Here is a 23,592-nt window from a genome sequence, read left to right as displayed (position 1 = left end):
CTGCTTTAATTTTATACTTGAGTTCCTGCCCCAACTTCCCTTAATTGCTTTTGTTTGAAGTGTTTTAACACAGTAACAGAACGGAACTAGAACAAGCATTGAATGCTCTCTGTGAGGTTCTATCCTAATGGTATAATCCCCTCTCTGAATCCTTTTCTTAAGATTATCACTTAAGAAGGGATGGAATTTCAATATAAATTTGGGAAGGGGGTGTATAAAAGACCAAATGTACAACCTTGGAGGTGGAGGAAAGGCTCCTGGCCTGAGCAATTTTGGACAAAGAGTGACAATATTAAGACTAAAGGTAAATGAAAGGTTGAAACTGTTCACATGGATAAAGGTCAAGTAAGTAGCTCAATGAGTGATGGATGGTGGAGGCCAGCTTTTTCTTTTCTGGTACAGGAACTATAGACAGGCAATCCAGGAAGGCAAAAGTGACCCAGATGGAACTGGATGAAAGTCCAGGTATAGTGTGACTCCATTTAGAGTAACATACATGCATACAGATAGATGGGGAAATAATTATGATGCATGCATATGAGTGGGCATATGTATGTCCTGGCTGTGTATGTTAAGAGAATCTAAAGGCAGTCTCACTTCAGAGGAAGCAAGCAGAAAGGCCCAAGTGCAGAACAGCATGTGGGCCAGAGGAGGATGAATAGCTATGAGCAGAGAGGACATTCTCAGCTGAAGTGTGACATTAGCTCCATCCCTTGGATGTGAACCAACCGAGGGTCCAGGAATCTCTGTAACCAATGACAAATTGGAGCTGTCAGGCCAGAAAGGCTCAGCCTGAAGAATGCAGCAATGAGGTGATCCTCAGAAAAGAAACTGGGACAAGGAGACACCAATGTCAAATGCAAATTCTAACAAGGAGGGGAAGAGGGAAACGTGGTGCCTCAAGAACACACTGGAGCACCTCACTGGGATGAGCCCAGATGATGCAGGGCAGGAGATCTGATTCCTGAGACATGCGGGAGGACAACTGAAAGCAGTAATTGCTTTGGCTTGACCCGGGGGAAAGAAGAGAGTGGTTGTCTGACAGGATGGGGTAGAACTATCGCTGAACACTGGCTTTATCTCTTTTCTAAGACTATGTCCTTCTCCATAAAGTACCTTCATCTCTTCCAGTGTCCCATGCAACTGTGCAATTGCAACCAACTCGAAGCTTAAAATCATCCCCAGTCTTTAATCATCATCATCATAATGATAATAATAATATTTTATTTTTTATTTGTGTGTATGTGCATGTATGTACCTGTTGAGGCTGGAGGAAAAACCTGGGGCATCATCCTCAGAATGCCATCTACCTCCTTTGCAACAAGGTCTTTCATTGGCTTAGAGCTTACCAATTAGAATAGACTGGCTGGTCAAGGAATCAGAGAGAACCCCCTGTCTCTGTTTATATAGTGCTTGGATTACAAGAGCATATGTTATTTTTGTTTTGTTTTTTTGAGACAGGGCCTCACTATGTAACTCTAGCTATGGAAGCTACTATGCAGACCAGGCTGGTCTCCAACTCCTAGAGATCCACCTGCCTCCCAAATACTGGAATTAAAGGTATACACTTCCACACCCAGCCTCAGACCTGGTATTTTTATGTGGGATCTGGGTATTGAACTCAGTTTCTTATACTTGCAAGTGCTTTATTCATTGAAACAACCCCAGACCTATTTAAAATCTTGGGTACTGTTTTTGAGACAGGCTCTCTCACTGTGACGTAGGGCTTGATAATTATGTTAACTTGGCTGGTCAATGAGTCCCAGGATCCTTCCTGGGACTGGGATTATAGGTATGCACCATCATATCTTTTTAGGTGGGCACTGGGAATTGAACTCTGGTCCTTATGCTTGCACTCTACTAACTGAGTTATTTCCCTAGTCTCCACTTGGCCCTCTATGCAAAGATGTGTTTTCCTGATGGCCTACTCAATCCAGGTGGTAAAAATGGCAGACGATGCATTCACAAACAGGCACAGCTTTGATTGATTTGGCATCTTTATAGAAGCAGGTGACATCTTGGCTTGCCCACAGGATTCTCAGGCAAAAGCTATGCTGCACAGAATCACATGGACAGACAGATGGACAATGATTGTCCATGGCCAGTCGCTGCAGTTTCCTGATATGGAAGTATGTCCACAGTCGGTGCTGCATGAAGGTGACAAAAAGACCACACTTGGCTGTTGGGTCTCACCATTTGAAGTGGAACCAGCAGCAACATTCCAAAGTGAGGGGCACTGTTAAAGTATCTTTTGTTCACCCAATGTAATTGTTGTCTAGGAGGCTTACTGCCTCCATCTGCTAACCTACATCTAGTCCTGGAAGCTTCTATATAATCTAATATAGGCCTTGAATGTTTTCAGCCTCAGAGACTTACTGCTGAATAAGCTCACCCTTTTTGGTTCTTTATGAACTCTGGATGGATGGTTCAATTCAGCTATTCTGGTTCAAACTCCTCTTCATGTTGATTGATTCGACTTGGCTTCTCTCAGCTTCTGATTGAATTTTTCTGTTTGGCCTCAAACTCACTCTAGCAATCTATTCTAATCATCTGGCTCCTTCTGTTTTCATTTGTGTCTAGCTTGCTTTCTCCTCAAACTCTTTCTGTAAAACTGTCCCAGTAAAACTGCCTCTGAATTCTATGAATTGAACTGCCACAAACTCAATTCCACTTCGCTGTCTCTCAACTCACTGACTCAACCAAACTGCCTGAACAGCACTAACTAGAACTCAGGGATCTGCTCCTTCTTTCGCCTGAGTGCTGGGATTAAAAGCATGTACCACCATGCCTGGAACTAGGCTTTTCTTTACCTGAAACTTGCTTTATACCAGGCTGACCTTGAACTCAGAGATCTGCTTGCCTCTGTTTCCTGGGATTATAGGTGTGGCTGCATTCCCGCTAGATCACACAGACCTTCATGTGATCTCTTTCCAGAGCAGCCATGTTCTGAATTAAAATTCCTCTACAGGACTTATCCTTTGTTGACTCACCTTAGAGCAGAGTCAGGGAACTGCCTTTGTTGCATACTCTTTCTTTAGTGGCAGGATCTTGCTCAAATTGCCTGTCTTCCTGCTGGCAGGGACTCGAAACGGGGATTTTCTGCCTCTCTCTAACCAAAATGCAAGTGACAGATCACACTCTGAGATAAGTGTTGCAAAAGACCCTGGTGGATTCTTCACCTATTGGTGCAATGAACATCAGCTATCACTTCTGATTCCATACATTTCTGGGACTGCCCTGAATATCAATGCTCTGAAATCAGTAATTTATTGGGATTTTCATTTGCTTTTAAAAGTTTCTGATCACCCATGATTTTCTAACAGATTTCTTTAAAAACAAAATATGTAATATTCAGAAATAATTTCTGTTGGTTGCAACCAGAGAATCTTATGTGTCTTCTGAATGAGTTTTGTTGGTTCCAGAGGATATCAGATTGCTGTTGCATATGCACACCAGACCATATATCTTTCTCCTTCATACAGAAGAAAATCTTAACCCTTCAGTTAGGTACTCAAAGGAGTCCTTTGTTTACACAAATCTCTACACACACACACACACACACACACACACACAGAGAGAGAGAGAGAGAGAGAGAGAGAGAGGAGAGAGAGAGAAAGAGAAAGAGAGAGAGAGAGAGAGAGAGAGAGAGAGAGAGAGATATTTTTCTAGTGAGAGCTATACCCTGGGTTAAGCTGCAACAGAATCAGAGGTGTAGACATACAAAGCATCATGGTAGAAGGAAGCAGGCTCCTCCCATCTTCTTCCCACTCCATGCCCACTGATGCCCACTCACATGTATGCCTTGTAGTTGGATCCAATCTTCTGTATGCGGATGTCATACTTGGAGTCAATAAAGGCCTCAGTAGTGGCATAGGTTTTGGCCATGGCCACCACACTGGTGATGTCCTGGTAGTCATGCTGGTTTTCTACTTTGATCTGTGGGGTAAAGAGGACATGTGAATGTGGCTGTCCAACCAGTCTCCACTGCACACCTGCCCAGACTATGACAGGCACTCCACCAAAAAGAAGGTCACCTGTCTTGCAGGGAACACAGACATAGAAGGTCAATCATCCCACTGCCTGCCTCCCAAGGAATAAAAGAGGAAGGGGATGTTTCCAGCTGGGAGCTCAGGGGCCCTTTAGAGAATAGGTGAACTCTGAAGGGGTTCAGAATGATAATTTTTTTTGAGACAGGGTCTATTATAGTTCTGGAGTGCCCTATGTTGATCAGGTTGGCCTCAAATACTGCATCCTAAGTCCTAGACTGAAGGTATGCACCCCTATGTCCAGCCTGTTAATATATATTCTGAGCCTGTGACTGCCTGATGACATGGATGGGTGTGGGGCAAACCATGAGGAACTTCAGGACCTCTCCAGAAGGATGGCTGGTCACTTGGTTGCTGGAGGTAGGAAAGTGGGGACTATGTTCTAGGGGACAGTTTATGAAAGGTCCTGCTGGCTCTGATCATATGCCCAGATTTTGGAAGCCACAGAAAGAGAGATTGGAGTTTAAATGAACAAGTGTTTTTGAAGTGATCAATTGTGTAAGGGGTTGACTAGGAGAGTGTGATGGGCAACAGAAAAACCAGTTAGAAAAAAGTGTGTGTGTGTGTACACGTGTACTGTGTTTGCATATATTTAGTGCATGCTACATGTGTGGTATGTTTTCTATGGTATTCGCTGTGTATGTCTTTTTATATCTGGTGCTACTGTGTGTAAACAGTAGTGTATATGAGTGTGTATTTGGATGTAAACATGCAATGGACAGGCTGGCTTTGTAGTTCAAAACCTTGGGGGAGAAACCTACCCTATATACAGGGCTGTGGCCAGGACCACAGAGTAGCACCTTGAGGTAAGGATGAGGTTTTAAGAGAGCTCCCAAGACCAAGGGCAGTGTACACGACCAAGGATCTGTGGCAGTGACCTCAAGACTGTAGAAGTTAAATCCTAGAATTGATGGAAAACAAGGTGGAGTGCCCCTTCCAGCTGACCATGGGCACCCTGCTTGTCAAGAATGGTACTCTTCCCTTCTTTTCTCATGCCGACAGTGGAGCATTCTGATGCTGGACCAAAGGCAGGTAGAAGACCTAAGGGGCTTGCAGGGACAGTCTGGGCAGGACTGTGGGAAGAGTAGGGGTGAACCTCAGGGTACTTTCTTTCCTATTTTTCCTGCCTTTTGCATCTCAGCTCTGATGTGGGGCTGGGGAGCTGTGGGATGGGGTTGGGGTGGCAGGAGAGCTGGCCTGGAGTAAGAGTGAGGTTGAGGCCTGTCCAAAACCTGAAAATTTCATCTTGAGATCAGCAGGCCTGCAATGTCTTAGCAGATGTAGCGCTGTACCCCAATCCCTGTCTGCTGGAGGATGTCACACAGTCTGGTAGCCAGGTTAAACTTCCTCTCCACTTGTAAGGTCATTTCTGGAATTCCTGAAATTCTTCCTTATGAAAATGAGGCATCCGGAGTGCCCTAACCCTGGCCAATGATGTACACTCACCCCGAATGCCCTTACCCCACTCCCAAAGGTTTAAGTAGCCTTTGTTTTCTTCATTAAATGAGCTATCTCACTGAAGATGTCTCCTGAGAGTCTGTGCTCACAGATGCCTGAGTCTCTTTGTCCCCAGCCTGTTTGCTTTGCTTTCCCTTCTTAGGATCCACCAGTTGCAATTGCTGGCCAATTGTGCTGAGATGGGCAGGGGAAGCAAAGCCTGAACAGCACTCTGATAACACCATCTCTTTCATGGTGTTGTCTATTCACATTTGTACCAACTTACCACTGTATAAAGGGCACCCTAAAGGGCAAGGCATGCAAGCTACATTTTATGGTCTTTCTATAGATGTGGAAATTGAGCTGTCTTTATCCGAAGTCAGTGCATCAGAGCACAGTGCCTACAAAACTCTGACAAAGGACCATCTCTGGTATTAACCAGCTCAGGGCCTTTGCAGGTACAGACTTTCTTTTCACCATGAGGGTTGTAAGTAAGCAAACCTTGGCAAGCGTTCTCTCCTCTTCACCCTTGAGGAGCCCATCCTCCCAGTAATGATGCTTAGGCACATATCACAGAGAAAAAGAGGTTGACTAAACTAGAAAGAGATCCCTATGTTTTATTCATCTTACAGCTTACAGGACCCCTCTTTCCTTTTAGCTGTAGCAGAGGGAGATGTGTGCTTTGTTTCTTTGTCTTAGGTCTCTTGAGGCTCTGACTGCTCACTGTCCCCACTTCTTTTACTAACAGGACCCTTCAGTTTAAGCTGAGTACAGCTTTTTCTTTTTCTTTTTTTTAAATAAAAAGATATAGATACTTTTATTCTAGTACCCTTTCCAAGTGGATGTGGTGAATTCAAGTTCTAACTAATGAAAACCAAGATGATATGGTGTAAGGACCTCTTGGCAGTCCTTGAAGACATTCCTTTCCCTTTCCCTTCTTCCTTATGGCTGTGATGTGGGTGTAACTTGTGCAGCAGCAGTTATCTTGGGCAATGAGACAGAAGTCATATGTTGAGAAGTGGCTTAGTAGTAACATGGAAGGAACCTGGATCACCAGCATTGTAAATACCCCTCAGTATTTACTACCTTTATATTCTTGCAGAAGAGAGCAGTGAACTTTAGCTTGGTTAAGTTGTTATTTTGGTCTCTGATAAATAATCTGAACAACATTTTTGACATTTATTTAGTCTCAGTTATTGTGGATTATCATAATGAGTCAACAAAGGATCTGCCATCTGCTATGGCATTTTGGGTTCTCACCACCCTCTGCTTCTACTGGCTTCTACTTAACCATTTTCTCCTAAGTCACTGTCTTCAGGTCTTATTGTCTTCCATCACATTGAAGTCACTTTGGCTTCTGTTTTACTTACATGGCTCACAGTTATGACATGATACCTGACAAAAGCAACTTGAAGAAGGAAGGGTAGGTTTATTTTGGCTCAAAGTTTGAGGGAACAGTCCATCATGGCAAGAAAGCAATGGTGACTGGAGCATGAGGTGGCTAATCCTATCTCATCCACAGTCAGGAAGTAGAGTTATGAATGCTGTTATTCGCCTTGTTCTTTTTATTCAGCCTGGCAGTTAGGATGGGTCTTTGCACTTCAAATTAACCTAATCTAGATAATATCTCACTGGCACCCCCAGAGGTTTGTCTCCAAAGTGATTCTAGAGCCTGCCAAATTGACAATCAGTAAAAACCACCCCAACCTCCTCAATGGTGAATCCTGTAGAGTTCCTTGGGTTGCATCCTGTTGTTTCTCTGGCTAACATCTGAAATTGGTAAACCTTTGAAGTTTGGTACCCACCCCCCTCATGGTTGGTATTGCCTTGTCTTCCTCCAGTGTCCTTTGGATGGCATTAGGGTTTCATTTTTAGCCAAACATGGGCTCAGGTACAGGGATTTTAATAAGAATGAAAGAATCCAGGAGAGAGCTTGCAGGGACCATAGAGCACAACCATGTTTCTGTCAGTAGTGGCTTTGGAAAGGCTATAATTTCTGTTCTATGGCACAGTATACATGATAGGCTGCCTATCATGTGTAAGATGGTTAATGTCCATAGCATCTGTCTCCATCTTCAATCTCTTCTGACCTAGAGACCCATGGCCACCAGAATAAATACTACACTTGCCGTTTCCCCCTAAAGCATTTGTGTGGCCATGTGACAACAATGAGATATTTTGGTTACAGGGAAGGGCTGGGCTTTCCCTTTGCTTTTGCCCTTTCCGGTTGGCGGGAATGTGGCCCATCATTGGCTTTATAGATGACAAGTGGATATTCACATGATGGAAGGAAGACTGGCCCCATGAAACCAAGGAGGCTCCAGGCCAGCCATGGGCTTCTTTTTATGCAGTTCAATTAGAGGAAATAGAAAATTTTAGTTTGTTTAAGCCATTTTGTTTTGACAATCACACTTTATCTCAATCACAATCTAAGCCTTAGAAGGCATTTAAGAAAAAAGTGGGGACAAAAGGGAACCAAAAGTATAGCTGTAACAGTTTAATAAGTGAGCTAGTGTGTCAGCCTACCTTTCTTTGGAAGTCTCATCTGAGTCTGAGTAGTGTGTGTGGGGTGTCACTCATCCTGCCTCTTTCAGAGATGGCATAACTCTTCTATGGGCTCTTTCCAAATGTCCCCAGCAGCAGGATGTTCTTTTCTTTACAGAGGGCTTCCCAGATTGTATAATGCTAGAGCTCCATAAAATCCTGGCTCTCCCTTGGCTCCACTGTGCCTTTCTCATGGGGGGATGGATGGACAATGAATTTTGTTCCAAGTCATAACATTCATGCCTGGCACACTGTAGGTGTTAAAAGGTGTTTTACTTATTTATTTATTTTTGGAATGAATACAAGAAGCTGGATAGAGACTAGAAATTGTGGCTGGGAGAGGTCATGGTAGTGGAAGACAAGTAAAGTCAGAGAATGGCAAAAGGAAGTGTGCTTTGGAGATGTGCATTTCCCCCCCAAGTATTATGTGTGTGATAGGTGTGCATAGGCCTGTGGTTGGTGTTATGAAACATGCTCAGTCATTCTTCCACCTTGTTCACTGAAACAGGGTTTCTCAACCAAAGCCAGAGCTCACTAATATGGTCAGTCTTGCTAGCAGATTTCTAAGACCTCTCCTGTGTCTGCCTTCAAGTGAGAGCTCCTTGATGGAATTACTGGCTGGCTACTATGCTCACCCTACCATGCTCATTCTAGTCTTGTGAAAGCTTAACCACTGAACCATCTCTCCAGACCCTGGACAAGAATATCTTTTTATAAGATGATACCCCATCCTCAAATTTCTAAGTTGGATACTACCCTTTCAGAGGACTGTAGCCTCTTTGAAAAGGTCCCTGGAAACATAATGAGCCCAGGGATCCTTGAGAAAATGCAGGTGACCTGTAGCTGGTCAGCACAACTGAAGAGGACTCTGGGATGTTCTTTAGTCCAGGATGGAGGGTATTAATGACCATGAGAAGCACAGCTGTGACATGTAGAGCTGGGCTTTGGACAGGAAAACTTGGTTCTTTGCCTGAATTACTGACTGGAAAAGCCTCCAAGGGTTCAGAAACATGAGATGAAAACAGAAAGGCCCAAATGAGCTGTGATTCAAGGGGACCCATGTGGTACCCAGAGTGTGGGGCCAGAGAATGCTAACTTTGAAGACATAGCCTCTCCACCCACCCCATCTTGCCTGCAGCTCTGCTCTTTTCTTCCATTCATGTCTCCTTTTGCCTTACCACTTCTTCGTTCTTCACCTCATCTTTCCTCTCTGCTATTAATGTCTCTTTCTCTTCCTCCTTTCTCTTGTTACATTTTCCTGTTTAATTTGTTGCTCGCTTCTCATCTTTCTCTGTGTTTCTTTCCACGTTGTTTCTTCCCTTCATCTTCAGCTTGTGTTTTTCCCTTCTCATGGCTATTTTCCTCCTGTTCTCTGTCTCCTATGATGTCCTGTCTCTCCTGCCTACCTTTCTACCATATTTATGTTTAGGGTTTTACTTGCATCTCCCTTACTGCCTATAGAACTGCTTTATTTCTCTTGTGTGAATATGTACATGTGCACACGTTTGTGCATGTGAGTGTGTGGGCACAAACTCTGCCCCGAGAAGAAACTAGGAGGGAAATTGGCCAAAGAGAACAACAGGAATTGTAGAAAGGCCAGGACCTCCAGTCAGACTCTTCTGGTGTGAATTCTTCTGTGAAGACTGGAATTCCAATCTGGGACAGAAGAATGATCTATACTCTCAAAGGACTATCACCACATGATTGGAGATTGCCCTCTTTGAGGGAAAGGGTTTATGAATGGTCCTGGCAGCTCCTACTCTACAGGGGCCTCTCCTTGGCTCACTGCGTGTTGTCTCAAGAATAAATGAAAGGTCCCAGTGTATGATCTTGCCACCCACCTGTGTCTGCTCTTCATCTACTTGAGGAGGAAGCAAAGGAAGCAGATTGTGATACTGAGGCTAGAGAACAAGTTAATCCATCCAAGAAAGTAGAAGCACAGAGATTTCCAGGGTTACTTGAAACAATTCTGTGTCTAAGCCAATATACTGTTGAACCACTCCATTTGCCAATTTTCAGGGATTTTTCTCTCATTTGGCTCCTTTTGTTTTTGAATTCTGTGGTAACTTGAAAAAATGACCAATGAGTGAGTAAGTCTAATCACCATCAAGTCCTCAGGAATTTCCATTTGGCCATTTGTTTAGTTCATTGCTGTGGTTTGAATATGAAGAGGCCCCCCCCATAGGCTCATGTGTTTTAACCTTGGTCTCCAGCTGGTGGTAGTTGTTTAAGGGGTGGTGGTGGCTGTAGAACCTTATGGACATAGGACTTAGCTGACTGACATGAGGCTTTGGGGTAGGACTAGAGAGTATAGCCAGTCCTCAGCTGAGATCCCTACTCTTCTACTGAGATTCTACTGAGAATCTTCAGTAATAAGACCAACAAATATGTTTATACATTTTAATAACCTCCACTGTGCTTTTGGACCTCTGCAGGAGCCCCAGCTTTATATAATTTATGTGATTATATATCACAGAGCAGAAATGGGTTTTGGATGAGTATTGGGCAGGTATATTTGCAACTGGAGGAATGATTGTAGGAAACAAAGTGTTTGCCTATGGTACTATGTCACACACACACACACACACACACACACACACAATCCTCAACAAATATCCAACTTCTATTGAGCACCAAGAATGTAGTAGACATTAGGCTAGGTAAGTCATTAGGCAATTACTATAAGTTAATTAAAAATGTAATCATCCTGCAAAGTAAAAGTTAAGGAAAGCAAAGTTCAGAGAAGTGACTTAACAGCTGGAATTTTATCTGAGAAAGGTCCACCAAGATCACCAGTAATGTAGAGATGAGAGTGACCATCAACAGAATGGGTTGGAAAGATGGGTGGAAACACAGGTGCTAACCATTGGAAGTGGAAAATGCAGAAGTGTTCTCTAAGACTGAAATATTCTGTCACCCAAGTCCAAAAAAATGTGGACTTCCAGGATTTCATGATTGACAATGACCTAGAAGTATTATCTACAGTAGCTCCAAATGAACCTTATAAGGGCAAATACTATATTAAATTTCATTAGTAGAAGCAAGACAGTTAATAGGCTACACGGGTAAAATAATCAGTCTCCTGTCCCTTTTGTAACCCCATACTCCAACCCAGTATTTGATGTTCCACATCTGTAGACGCTATTATCCCTTCCTAGCTAAGGGTGTTGTATCCCTGGTTTTATCCAACCTTAGACTGAAAATATTTGGCCCAAAGTTTTGTTCATATTAAACATATAGAGCCTTTTTTGCCATCTCTAAATAATACATAATTTACAAAGCATTTACACGATCTTAGATAAGAAAAGTAAAGGTGATTTAAAGTGTGCAGGAGTGTATAAATGTGTGTTATGTGTCAGCGTGAAAATATTCTATTAATGTCTTAGCCTTTTTTTCCTGATAAAATATCTTATCAGAGGCAACATAAGAGAGAAAGGATTTGTTATGGCTCACAGCTCAAGACATACATTCCCAGGGAAGCAGCTGCTCACATCATATTCATAGCCAAAAAGCAGACAGCAATAGATGCTTCTTAGTGCTCAGGTTACTTTCTCTTTACAGTTCAGGGTTCCCTGAAGAGATAATACAGTTAAATTGGGCTTCCCACATCAATTAACTAAATCAAGCATGCCCAGATACCCATCTTCCTGTGATCCGAAGATTCTGTCAAGTTGAAAGAAAACATTAACTACCATAATAAGAACTGGATGATCTGTGGATTTGGTGTCAGTGGATGACACCATGGGTTCTCAGAGATATATTCTTAGATATGTTCATTTAGTCATTAAACAATCAGTTAACTCCTTACTGTTCTCCATGAACTATTATAGATAATTGCCATTGACTGGATATGAAATTTCACCAAAGACCAATGTTTTAAAGGCTTGCTCCTCAGTCCAGAGTGCTATTGGGAGCTAGTGGGGCCTTTTTGATGTGGCCTAGTGAGAGGACTTTAGGTCACTGTGGTGTGTCCTTGAAAAGGATATTGGGATCCCAGTTCCTCCCTTTCCCTCTTTGCTTTTCAACCACCACTAGGTGAGTAGTTTTCTTTAGCACTTTTCTGCCACCATGTACTGCTTCACCATAAGCCTAAGTAACCAAGGACTGCAACATGCACAATTGTGAGCCAGAACTAACTTTTGTTTTTTTTTAAATTGATTATCTCAGTAATTTTTTTTGACAGTATCAGAAAGTTGACACACAGTGTTTAAGCCAACAAACTGTTAATGCTGCAATAGAAAAGGAGGGAAATGCTGTGGAATAAGATAAAGCAGGGTGAGGGGGGTGAGAAATGCAGAATGGGAAGAGGGACCACCCAGATGATGAGTGAAGGCAAGCTGAGGTCTGAGTGAAGTGAGGGGATGAGCCATTCAGGCCAGGAACTGAAGGCTTACATGGTCAGAGCCTGTTGGATGTACTCCTGATGGAGAGGGGCCCTCAAGCCACATCCAGAATATGCTGAGCAATTCTGGGCTCCATGTAGTTTGAGACATTTTAAGACACTAAAAGGATCTAGAGGCAGCTTATGTGTGGGGGAGGGTATTAAAGAAGAAAATGTCACATGCCTTTCTGCATAATCAATAATTTGCACATAAGACATGGCTCATAAATGTTTGTTTAATCCAGACTACAGCAACTTAAACCAGCAGTAACTATTCTTGGTGGAAAGTATGCAACAAATTCTTAAAATGAATAAGAGATGCATGTATATAGATTGATATTCAATGACCACATTGTGGGAATAATAATGGAGAGGCTTTTTGAAAAGGTCAACCATAGCAATAATGTCAGCATTTTTTAGGAGCCAAGACCCTCCCACCCCTTCCCCACTATCTCTTTCTCCTTTTCTCTACCCTCTTTTCCTGCCCCCATGCTTGCTAAGAGCTACACCACCCAGTCATATCCCTAGTCCCAAGTGAAAAAATACAATTTGAAAATCAAAGAAAATAAATTAAATGTCTGTTTTCTAAAATTTGAATTAAAAATGTCAGTGTAGATTTATGATATATTTTTTCCCAATGCCCTCCAAAAGACCTTGAAGAAATGGCCAGTAAAATAGGGACTAACATGCTAAGAGCTTTGATTATGGTCCTTAGAAAGTACTGTTGTCCTGAATGGAGCCAAACTCCATGAGGGGTGGCTGATCTCAGAGCTAGGTAGAAAATGTGTAGTGATCTGGGAACATCTCATCATGGTGAGAAGTGAGAAGTAGTCACATTAAGACCATGAATCTACCTGAAGAACTCCTAGAAACCAAAGATGGATCATTTGAGTGTCAGAAAGAAGAATAAACTCAACAGATTTAAATACATTGAATTGTTAACAATCCATGACTTAAAAATAAGCTATTGTCACCTTCAGAAGAAACTAAGACACATCATTATTCTGAAAAGGTTAAAGAAATGTTCTTTTCTGATAATGAATGGAGGGGTGAGGACCAAGGAGGGCATCCTTTAGCAAAGCACATAACAACAGTGTGCATCCAGGCAATAGGAGTAATAGATGCCCAGGTTGTTGGGGAAGAATTGCTGGGAACTTCCTAAGGTAGGGGTCATGAAGACAACATCTGAACTCATACATCAGCTTAACATGAAAAGAGAACTCTGCAGACAGGGCTGTGCCTCAGGAATGATGTAAGATAATGTCCTTACCCATTCAAGGAGTGTACTCTCTTCATCTCAGGACCTGACTTGCGTGCCATCTCAGGATCTACAATTCCAGCTCCCAGGGAGGACAGTGACAGCACCACTGTCACTGGGTCAATGGGTTGCTACCAGCTAAACTTGAAATGTAGGTAATTATATAGAAAAATTACCTGCCCCCCCCATAAATAAATGGCATGGGGGGAAAACCAGAAATAGCAGAGGAAGAAGGGCTGTCATAGTCATGATAGCTGTGTAAAGTCAGGCTTTGTGTGACTACAGCTAGAACAAGGAGTTACTAACATGGGTATGCATGCCTGTAATCTCAGCTCTTGGATGGCTGAGGCAGACTTAAGGGCAACCTGGGCTACACAATGAGTACCAGGCCAGTTAGCGTTGCAGAGCAAGACTCTTACTGAAACAACAACAATGTAAACAATAACAATGACAACACAAAGATCCAGATAAATAGGGGAGCTAGTGAACATTAACTGTGCATTAGATTGTAGATTATTAAGATTTGGATGTAATAATGGCATTTGGCTATGTTACAGAGAAAAAAAAAGAAGCCTTTATGTGTTAAAAATACATTCAGAGATATTTCTGGGTAAAATGACATGCTATCTGGGATTTGCTTTTATAACAATCAAGTGAGCCATAGAGACAAAAAGAAGAGGAGTGGCTGTCAGGACCCAAGGGGAAGGGGGATTGGCAATGACTTCTGATATGAATGGAGCATGAAAATGGGATTCCAGGCTGCTCATGGCTTCCAGTTGAGTATATACCAAGAAAAAGCAAGCAAGCAAACAGACAAAAAAAAAAAAATAACAAAAATACTGAAACACATCCTTCAGAAAGAAGGAGAAAATGTATGAGAACCAGATCTCTGTTTTTTAAAAACGAAAAATATCTAGTGTTTGAAAGGAAATGAGTGTATGCGTGTGTGTAAAACAAAACTGACCATGAATAAATACTGGCAAAAGCTGAAGATTGACTATTTTCTCCTCTTTTGTGTCTTCTTGAAAATTTCCATCGTAAAATTTTAAAAACAAGTAAGGCTGAGAGAAAAAGACAAAAGGGATGAGGATATAAAATTATAGTCAGGGAGGTTAAAAGTGCAAACGGCAATGTCTGGCAGTGGGTGTGGCCCCTTCTATGTGTGCTGTAAACAACAAAAAAGTGCAGCTTGGGCCAAACATGATCCAGTTCCTCTAAGAGGAAAGGGTTTTGGGGAATCATCCATTCCTGTAACATAAGCAAAGTGGCATTCTGCCATGCTTTCCCCAGGGGGTGCTGGGACAGCTGTGATCTCCAGGTGACCACTGTCTTTCACTGTAGGCTGCTGTCTTCCTTTATTCCAGTCTCCAAAACAGATCCTTGTGTATTGAAGTTCAAAAACAGCAGACGATTATTATCACAGCTCTGGGGCTGGGAAGTCTGACATCAAGGTGCTGGCATGGCTGGAGGGTCCCACCCTTGGCACATCAAGTAAACCTCTCAAAGGCCCCATCAAATACCATCACTGGGGGTTGGAGCTTCAGTGTGACACTCTCTCCCCTCCTTCCTCTTTCTCTCTGCTCATGTCTGTGGAGCTGCACATCTGAAGGCCAGAAGACAGCCTCAGGTTTTCTTCCTCACAAGCCATCAACCTTGTTTTGTGGCAGAGTCTCTCAGGAGTCTGGAACTTACCAAGTAGGCTGAGCTGGCTGGCCAGAGTTTCAGGGATCTGCCTGTCTCCAGATCTTCCCAGTGCTGAAATCACAAACAGGCACTACCATACTTGACTAACTACTATTTAAAGTGAGTCCTGGGGATTGAACTCTTATCCTCATGCTTGCATACAAGCCCTTTACTGACTGAGCTATCTTAGAGTGCAACATGAGCTTTTCTGTTACACAATTTATTCCAAAGCATGTCATATTCTCATGTCTTTCCCTTAAAGTATCATTCAAGGAAAGCAGCTTTGAAGTGATCAAGGGAATACAGTCTTGTAACCACTTTGATCCATCTTTCATAAAATGCGCTTTTGTAGTTGGAAAAATATCACATACATAGTCTAATAAGGGCTACAATGTAATATCTGGAAAAAGATAAAAGGCTCCACTGTCCTCCTCTCAACTCTAAGCTGTCACCTGCTGATAAGACTACTCTGTACTTCACTGGAAACGGTCTTTGAATATGCTAGCTCAAGGAGATGTGAGTGGGTTTCTCCTGTCCCAGTTGGAGCTGAGGAAAGGAGAAAAGGTGCTACCTCCAAGTGTGTGCTGGGACAGAGAGGGCTATGTAGCAATCAGGTATGTGGACATCATGGCTCTGGAAACCAGAGAAACTATGTGGAGAATAAAGTGTACTGTTCCCCCATGGCTGCAGAGAGCTTCAGTGGGGACCCCAGCAGAACTGAGGTGCCCTGTGCTGTGAGATGTGGCTTGGCGGACTGGTGTAGATCCCTCCCAGGCCACTTGCAGAGGAGCATTGGAGTCACTGGAATTGGTCTGCACCCACAGTTTATCTAGGCTCAAAATGCAAAGGCTCATGGGTGGGCAGCTTGGCCCCAAATATTCTATTAGGAAGTAGTAAGGAATCTTAAAGAGGTGGAGCCTGGGAAGGAGTGATTGAGTCATTGGCAGGGTGTGGGGGTGGGGTGGGAGATACTCTCTCTCATATGACCAGTTCTCATGTGACCTGTGGACCAAAGTTCAGCATTTGGAGATGAGCCACTGCATTGGTGTTCCTTCAAGTTCTGTAGGCAGGGTTAGTTCTTTTGTGGTACTGGTTAGTATAGAAGGTGAGTATAAGAGATCAGCAGGGCCTCTCCCTGCTCTCTAGCTATGGAGTCATGCCATCAGGAATCATCTGCTCCCACCAGGGCCAAGCACAGGCCAGTATATGGTTTTGAAACTTTATCTTGTACTGTAGTTGCAAAGTAGATAAATACACTCCATGTTGTTGCTAGGGAGGCAATAGAAAGTTTGAAAGTGTAGGTTCAAATTCCAGTCCCATCACTTACTTACTTGAATGACCCTGGGAAAGTTACTCAACCTCTTTTGGTCCTTGCTTTCCTCATGTAGTAAAATATAGGTAGCTTGTTGTTGGGCTGTTATCAAACACTGTAGTTGAACATAATACAAGATCCTAAACATAAATGGTCCAAATGACCACTTGGCTCATCATGAGCATTCAACAGATGATATCATAATTTTTTTTTATTCCATTCTATACCCTAACAAAGCATAGGGCCTGGCACAATGGGCATTTGCTGAAGAGCCAATGAAGGGGCTACTAGTGGGTACTGTGCTGAAACCTATAAACCTTCATACCTAATCTATTTTTTTAAATGAATGCAGAAATGGGGTTCAGATGCTCCTGAGAAGAATGGTGCATGAGCATATTTGAAGCTAATTGCACTGTTTTAGACCATTCCAAAAATCTTTATAGCCAGTGCCAGCCAGCTACTCACTCTAGCTCTTACATCCCCATCATGTTTTCCTGAAAGACCAGGCTTCGAGTATCCTCTTTCCTGCTATGGCCAAGGCACACTTGCATTTTTGTTTTTTTAAAATAAAGATAAACACATGATATGATGTAGTTTACTAACCCAGGTTACTGACTAACCAGCTAAAAACCAAAGGACATCTACCAATAACAAAACCCATTTCTGGGCAGTTGCTCTGTGATCTTTCCTTTTGGCAAGAGGAGCTGGCAGGCCATTTGGCTACTCATGCTACTTACTCCTTGTTTGAGATAATAGAAGCATAATCATGGCACACAAATAGAGACTTGTTTTCCTGTTTTTGTACCAGGAAGGCAGGCATCCAGTTCATTTCAAAGCCACATCAACTTACTGAAAAACTAGCTAGATGGGGTGAAAGGGTCAGGTTTCCTGCTTACTTCCTAGGAAGGTTTTAACAACTCTTACAACAAATACACTTACAAGACAAAAGTAAGAATAGTTTTAAGGACTGGGGATATGGTGCAGTCCAAATATGCCTTCTGTGCAAGCCTGAGGACCTGAGTTTAATCCTTAGCACCTATGCAAAGGCCAGGTATAGTGCTGCCCACTTGTAATTCCAGAGCTGGACAGGCAGACTCCTGTGGCTTGCTGGCCAGCCCCCTTGCCTAAACAGCAAGCCCCACTTCCCAGTGAGAGACCTTGTCTCTAAATTCAGGGTGGATGGCTCCTGAGAAATTGCTCCAGAGGTTTACCTCTGCCTTCCACACGCATGTGCACCTGCACATACATGAATACGCACAGGCTCTCCTACCTCCCCTAACAGGACTAGGAACAGTATTGTCAGGTCACATTAATGCTTTAGCTCAGAAACAGTGCTTGAGCTCTTCACCCTAAGCTAAGAAGAAATATGTAGATATAGCAAAAGCCCTAAGGGAGTGGTTCACAAATATTCTGGGTTTGTTTTACCCAATTTAGGTGTTTCTAAAACAGCATTCGTATGTCAGAAAGATACCACTTTCATTTACGAAGGGATTAAAGCTAACTAGCTTAACAATTATTTACATCCTAACAACTTGGTAACTGTTCCAAGAAATCCCAATGAACATAATATTTCATTACTAAATATCTTACAATTACTAAGAGGGTGTGTGAATTTGTTGGATACTGAACAAATTCCTAGATCACTGGACACCATCACTCTCATTTACTGTCCCTCACTGATTTTTACATGGAACTTTTATTTAAAACACAATCTCCACAAATTTCCACCAATCAAAAAATACAATGCATTGGAAGGAACATGGGATCCAGCCTAGATATTCTGAGCTACCTGGCTAGTTATTTACATGGTGTCCACTCATTGCTGAGAACTGTTGTGCTTTCCTTGAAAGCACAGAATGTATTGTGCTGTCCCCAATGCTCCAGGCTGCCTTGATGCAGTATAGGAAGTGTGACTTCATATGATTGCTATTCCAGGTCCTTCCCTCTTAGTGAGTAGCAGAAGTTTTTGGAAGGAAAGCGCCCACTGGAGGAACTAGCTAATGGATAGGATGACCATATCATACTTAGGGAACTGAAAGAACCCTCCTCCCTTTTATTTTGAAAGAGTCTTGCTATGTAGCCCAGGCTGACCTCAAACTCTTGAATCTCATAGCTAGCTTCCTGATGGCTAAGATTACAGGCATGTGATGCTGTGCCTGCCTTAATATTACTCTTCAGAACATAGTGTAAGCTCTTTTTAAAATGAAGGGATCAGGACCATGGTGTTAGTGTCTTTTGTGTAAGCAAAAGTGGTTACTAATTCTTAAGTATATCTGAAAGAGAGAGAGAGAGAGAGAGAGAGAGAGAGAGAGAGAGAGAGAGAGCCCAAGTAATGCATTAGAAATATTTGAAAGAGGATCAGGCATGGTGTTAGATACCAATAACCAATATAAGGGGCAAAGGCAGGAAGACCAGGAACTCAAGGTCATACTTGGCTATGAACTGAGTTCAAGGTCAGTCTGGGCTACAAAAGACGCTTTTTCTAATAAAAAAAAAGTAGTCTAGGAACAATCCGTGTCCCTGAGAAATTCACAGTTCATGCAGGGGTGGGGCATAGGGGACATATAACTCAGTAGATTGTGACCAGCACCACTGCAGTACCATGGCAGGGTGCAGCATGTAGACCTGGAACTCCTCAGAAGGGTTCCCTGAGAGCATGGTAGATTGCACCTTGGTTCTCCTTGTAGTGATTACAGAGTCCATACTGCTCCAGAATGAGCCTTCTGGCAGGCCACTTTCCATGTTCTCTAAGTGGCAAAGCAGAGCGCAGAGTTCTGCTTCCATCATACAGTCTCTTCCTACAATGCTGCAGAGAAGCTGGGCTGGAGTCTGTACTGGTCCCTCCTACAACTTCTTAGAATCCTGGATGGGGACCAAGGAGAGTAGCCACACAGGTCTTCTAGGTCACTCAGTCTGGGTATGTTAGTCATCTATGTTTAAGAAAAATTTGCATTAATCTCTTAAATTAAATCTCTTAAATAATATCTTATTTTGAAGAAGAAATGTCTAGGAAGTATAACTCAGTGATAGAACAGGAGCCTGGCATGTGGCTACTCTAGCACTGCAGGAGAATAAGGGCTAAATAATAATGCAGAGTAAATGTTGACAATGGATTTTATAGATGTCAATCTTTTCACATTCATTACTTGAAAAGGTCTTACTGTGTGTGTGTGAGGGAAGAGAGAGAGAGGGGGGGGCATGTAATTGTATTGAGTGCCAACTACATGAAAGGGACTGTAGTTCCAGGAAGAGTCTCATCTCGTTTACGCACACATCATCTCAGCCTTTAGCAGCAGTCTTGAGGGTTTCTGGCCATCATGTACTGAGACAAGCCTCATTAATGTAAGCAGCTATAAAGCTGGGAACAATATGTAAGGCAACTGTCTGTAGGTGGTAGAAACAGGCCATGAAAGGCTGCAGTGCCTGAGAAGAGGGGGCCTCTGGACAGGAGCCCCATGTTGGTCCAGCCTCCTTCAACCTGCCTTTTTCTTTCCTTTTTTCCTCTGTCATTTTCCTTCCTTCCTTCCTTCCTTCCTTCCTTCCTTCCTTCCTTCCTTCCTTCCTTCCTTCCTCTCTCTCTCTCTCTCCTTCCTTCCTTCCTTCCTTCCTTCCTTCCTTCCTTCCTTCCTTCTTTCTTTTCTTCCTCTCTTTCTTTTTTTGAGACAGGGTTTCTTTGTGTAGGCTTCACTATCCTGGAGTCACTCTGTAGACTAGGACACTGAGATCTACCTGCCTCTGCCTCCCTGAGTGCTGGGATTACAGGCATGTACCACTGTGTATAGCTCAGCCTGCCTTTTTCTATTCTGCAGAACACTCTATTGCAGTGTTCACCTGTCACTTTTATTTATTTATTTATTTATTTATTTATTTTTGTATTTTGTATTTTTATTAATTACAGTCTATTCATTTTTTTAAAGTGTCTTCTTTTTCTTTTTTTTATTATTAGTTACAGTTTATTAACTCCGTATCCCACTCCCTTATTCCCTCCCAAACCCTCCCTCCCTCCCTCATCTCCTCCCTGCCCCTTTCCAAGTCCACTGATTGGGGAGGACCTCCTCCCCTTTCATCTGACCCTGTTTTATCAGGTATCTTCAGGACTGGCTGCAAAGTCCTCCTCTGTGGCCTAACAGGACTGCTCCTCTCTTGGGGGGTGGGGAGGTTAAAGAGCTTGCCATTGAGTTCCTATCAGAAATAGTCCCTGTTTTACTATGGGAAACCAATTGATTACTGAGCTACCATGGGCTTCATCCGAGCAGAGGTTCTAGGTTATATCCATACATGGTCCTTGGTGGAGTGTCAGTCTCAGAAAAGAGCCCTGTGCCCAGATATATTTAGTCCTTGTGGAGCTCCTATCCTTTCCATGTCATACTAACTCCCCCTTCTTTCATATGATACCCTGCAATCTGTCGAAGGTTTGGTTATGAGTCTTAGTATCTGTTTTGAAACACTGCTAGGTAGAGTCTTTCAGAAGTCCTCTGTGGTAGGCTCCTGTCCTGTTACTTGTTTTCTCCTATGTCCAATGCACCTCCCATTTGTCTTTCTAAGTGAGGACTGATCATCTTACCCTGGGTCCTCTTTCTTGTTTATCTTCTTTAGGTGTATAGATTTCATTATGTGTATCATATCTTATAGGTCTATATAAGTGAGTATATACCACGTGTGTCTTTCTCTTTCTGGGATACCTCACTCAGAATGATCTTTTCTAGATCCCACCATTTGCCAGCAAATTTCATTATTTCCTTGTTTTTGATTGCTGAGTAGTATTCCATTGTGTAAAAATACCACAATTTCTGTCTCCATTTCTCTGTTGATGGACATCTGGGTTATTTCCAGGTTCTGGCTATTACAAATAAAGCTGCTACAAACATGGTTCATGGATTGGTAGGATTAACATAATAAAATGGCCATCCTGCCAAAAGCAATCTACACATTCAATGCAGTTCCCATTAAAATACCAACTCAGTTATTTACAGACCTTGAAAGAAAGATTCTCAGCTTCATATGGAGAAACAAAAAAAGCCAGAATCTCCAAAACTATCTTGTACAACAGCAGATCCTCTGGAGGTATCTCCATCCCCTATCTCAAGCTGTACTACAGAACAATAGTAATAAAAACTGCATGGCATTGGCCTAGAAACAGAAGGAGGATTAATGGAACCAAATAGAAAACCCAGAAATAAACTCACACACTTATGAATACTTGATTTTTGACAAAGAAGCCAAAACGATTCAGTGGAAAAAAGAGAGAATTTTCAACAAATGGTGCTGGTCCAACTGGATTTCTACATGCAGAAAAATGAAAATAGATCCATATTTATCACCCTGCACAAAACTAAAGTCCAAGTGGATCAAAGACCTCAACATAAAACCAGATGCTCTAAATCGGTTAGAATAAATAGTGGGGAAGACCCTAGAAGTCATCCGCACAGGGGACAACTTCCTGAACAGAAAATCAACAGCACAGGCTCTAAGAGCAACAATCAATAAATGGGGCCTCATGAAACTGAAAAGCTTCTATAAAGCAAAGGACACTCTCTTAAGAACAAAACAACAGCCTACAGATTGGGAAAGGATCTTCACCAACCCTATATCTGACAGAGGGCTGATATCCAGCATGTATAAAGAACTAAAGAAGTTAAAAAGCAATAAAACAAGTAACCCAATTAAAAAATGGGGTATGGAGCTAAACAGAGAATTATCTGTAGAGGAATATAGAATGGCAGATAAACACTTAAAGAGATGCTCAACATCCTTAGCCATCAGGGAGATACAAATTAAAATGACCCTGAGATTTCACCTTACACCCATCAAAATGGCTAAAATAAAAAACTCAAATGACAACACATGCTGGAGAGGTTGTGGAGAAAGGGGAACCCTCCTCCATTGCTGGTGGGAATATAAATCAACCACTTTGGAAGTCAATCTGGCGCTTTCTCAGACAATTAGGAACAGTGCTTCCTCAAGAACCAGCTATACCACTCCTAGGCATATACCCAAAATTTGCTCAAGTACACAACAGTCTATTCATTTTGTATCCCCTCTGTAGCTTCCTCACTCCTCCTCTCCCAATTCCACCCTCCCTCCCCCTTCTCCACCCATGCTCCTCCCCAAGTCCACTGATAGGGGAGGTCTTCCCTTCTTCCTTCTGAACCTCCTTCTGCCACTCTTTAAACAGCCCAAACTCGTTGGAGTTTTCCATCTGCTGTTCTCTGCCTGGAAAGTTCTTCCCTCTTGTTTAAGGCATTCTCTTTCTTCATTCTTTGCTTGAATGTCACCACTTTAGATGCTTTTTCTGATAGCTCCACTATATTCCTCTCTCTTTTTTTCTTTATTAATTACACTTTATTCACTTTGTATCCTCCCTGTGGTTCCCTCCCTCCTCCCATCCCAATCCCTCCCTTCCTCCACCCTCTGCATGCATGCCCCTCCCCAAGTCCACTGATAGGGGAGGACTTCTTTTCCTTCCTTCTGATCCTAGTCAATTAGGTCTCATCAGGAGTGGCTGCATTGTCTTCTTCTGTGGCCTGCTAATGCTGCTTCCCCCTCAGGGGGAGGTAATTAAAGAGCAGGCCAATCAGTTCCTTTTCTGAGACAGTCCCTGTTCCTATTACAATGGAACCCATTTGGATACTGAACTTCCATGGGCTACATCTGTGCAGGGGTCTTAGGTTATCTCCATGCATAGTCCTTGGTTGGAGTATCAGTCTCAGGAAAGACCCCTGTGCTCAGATTTTTTGTTTCTGTTGCTCTCCTTGTGTAGTTCCTGTCCTCTCCAGATCTTATTGTTTCCCACTTCTTTCCTAAGATTCCCTGCACTCTGTCCAAAGGTTGCCCATAAGTCTCATCATCTGCATTGATAGTCTGCAGGGCAGAGCTTTTCAGAGGTCCTCTGTGGCAGGCTCCTGACTTGTTCCCTCTTTTCTCCTTCTTC

At 42.7% G+C, this 23,592-nt stretch overlaps 1 protein-coding gene across 3 annotated transcripts in view; it reads right to left on the bottom strand.

Annotated features, from left to right (window-relative positions):
* Positions 1–23,592, bottom strand: part of Syn3 (synapsin III) — a 496,250-nt gene that overhangs the window by 27,333 nt on the left and 445,325 nt on the right. For all 3 annotated transcript variants that reach the window (XM_060377798.1, XM_060377797.1, XM_060377799.1), the window contains exon 8: positions 3,794–3,936. In XM_060377798.1, coding sequence (XP_060233781.1) covers positions 3,794–3,936 — 143 coding nt within the window. The remainder of the gene's footprint in view (positions 1–3,793; positions 3,937–23,592) is intronic.

The sequence above is a fragment of the Meriones unguiculatus genome, chromosome 2 (assembly GCF_030254825.1).
Source record: "Meriones unguiculatus strain TT.TT164.6M chromosome 2, Bangor_MerUng_6.1, whole genome shotgun sequence".
Lineage (NCBI taxonomy): Eukaryota > Metazoa > Chordata > Mammalia > Rodentia > Muridae > Meriones > Meriones unguiculatus.
The sequence above is the reverse complement of the archived record's forward strand: the minus strand, read 5'-3'. Positions and strand labels throughout refer to the sequence as shown.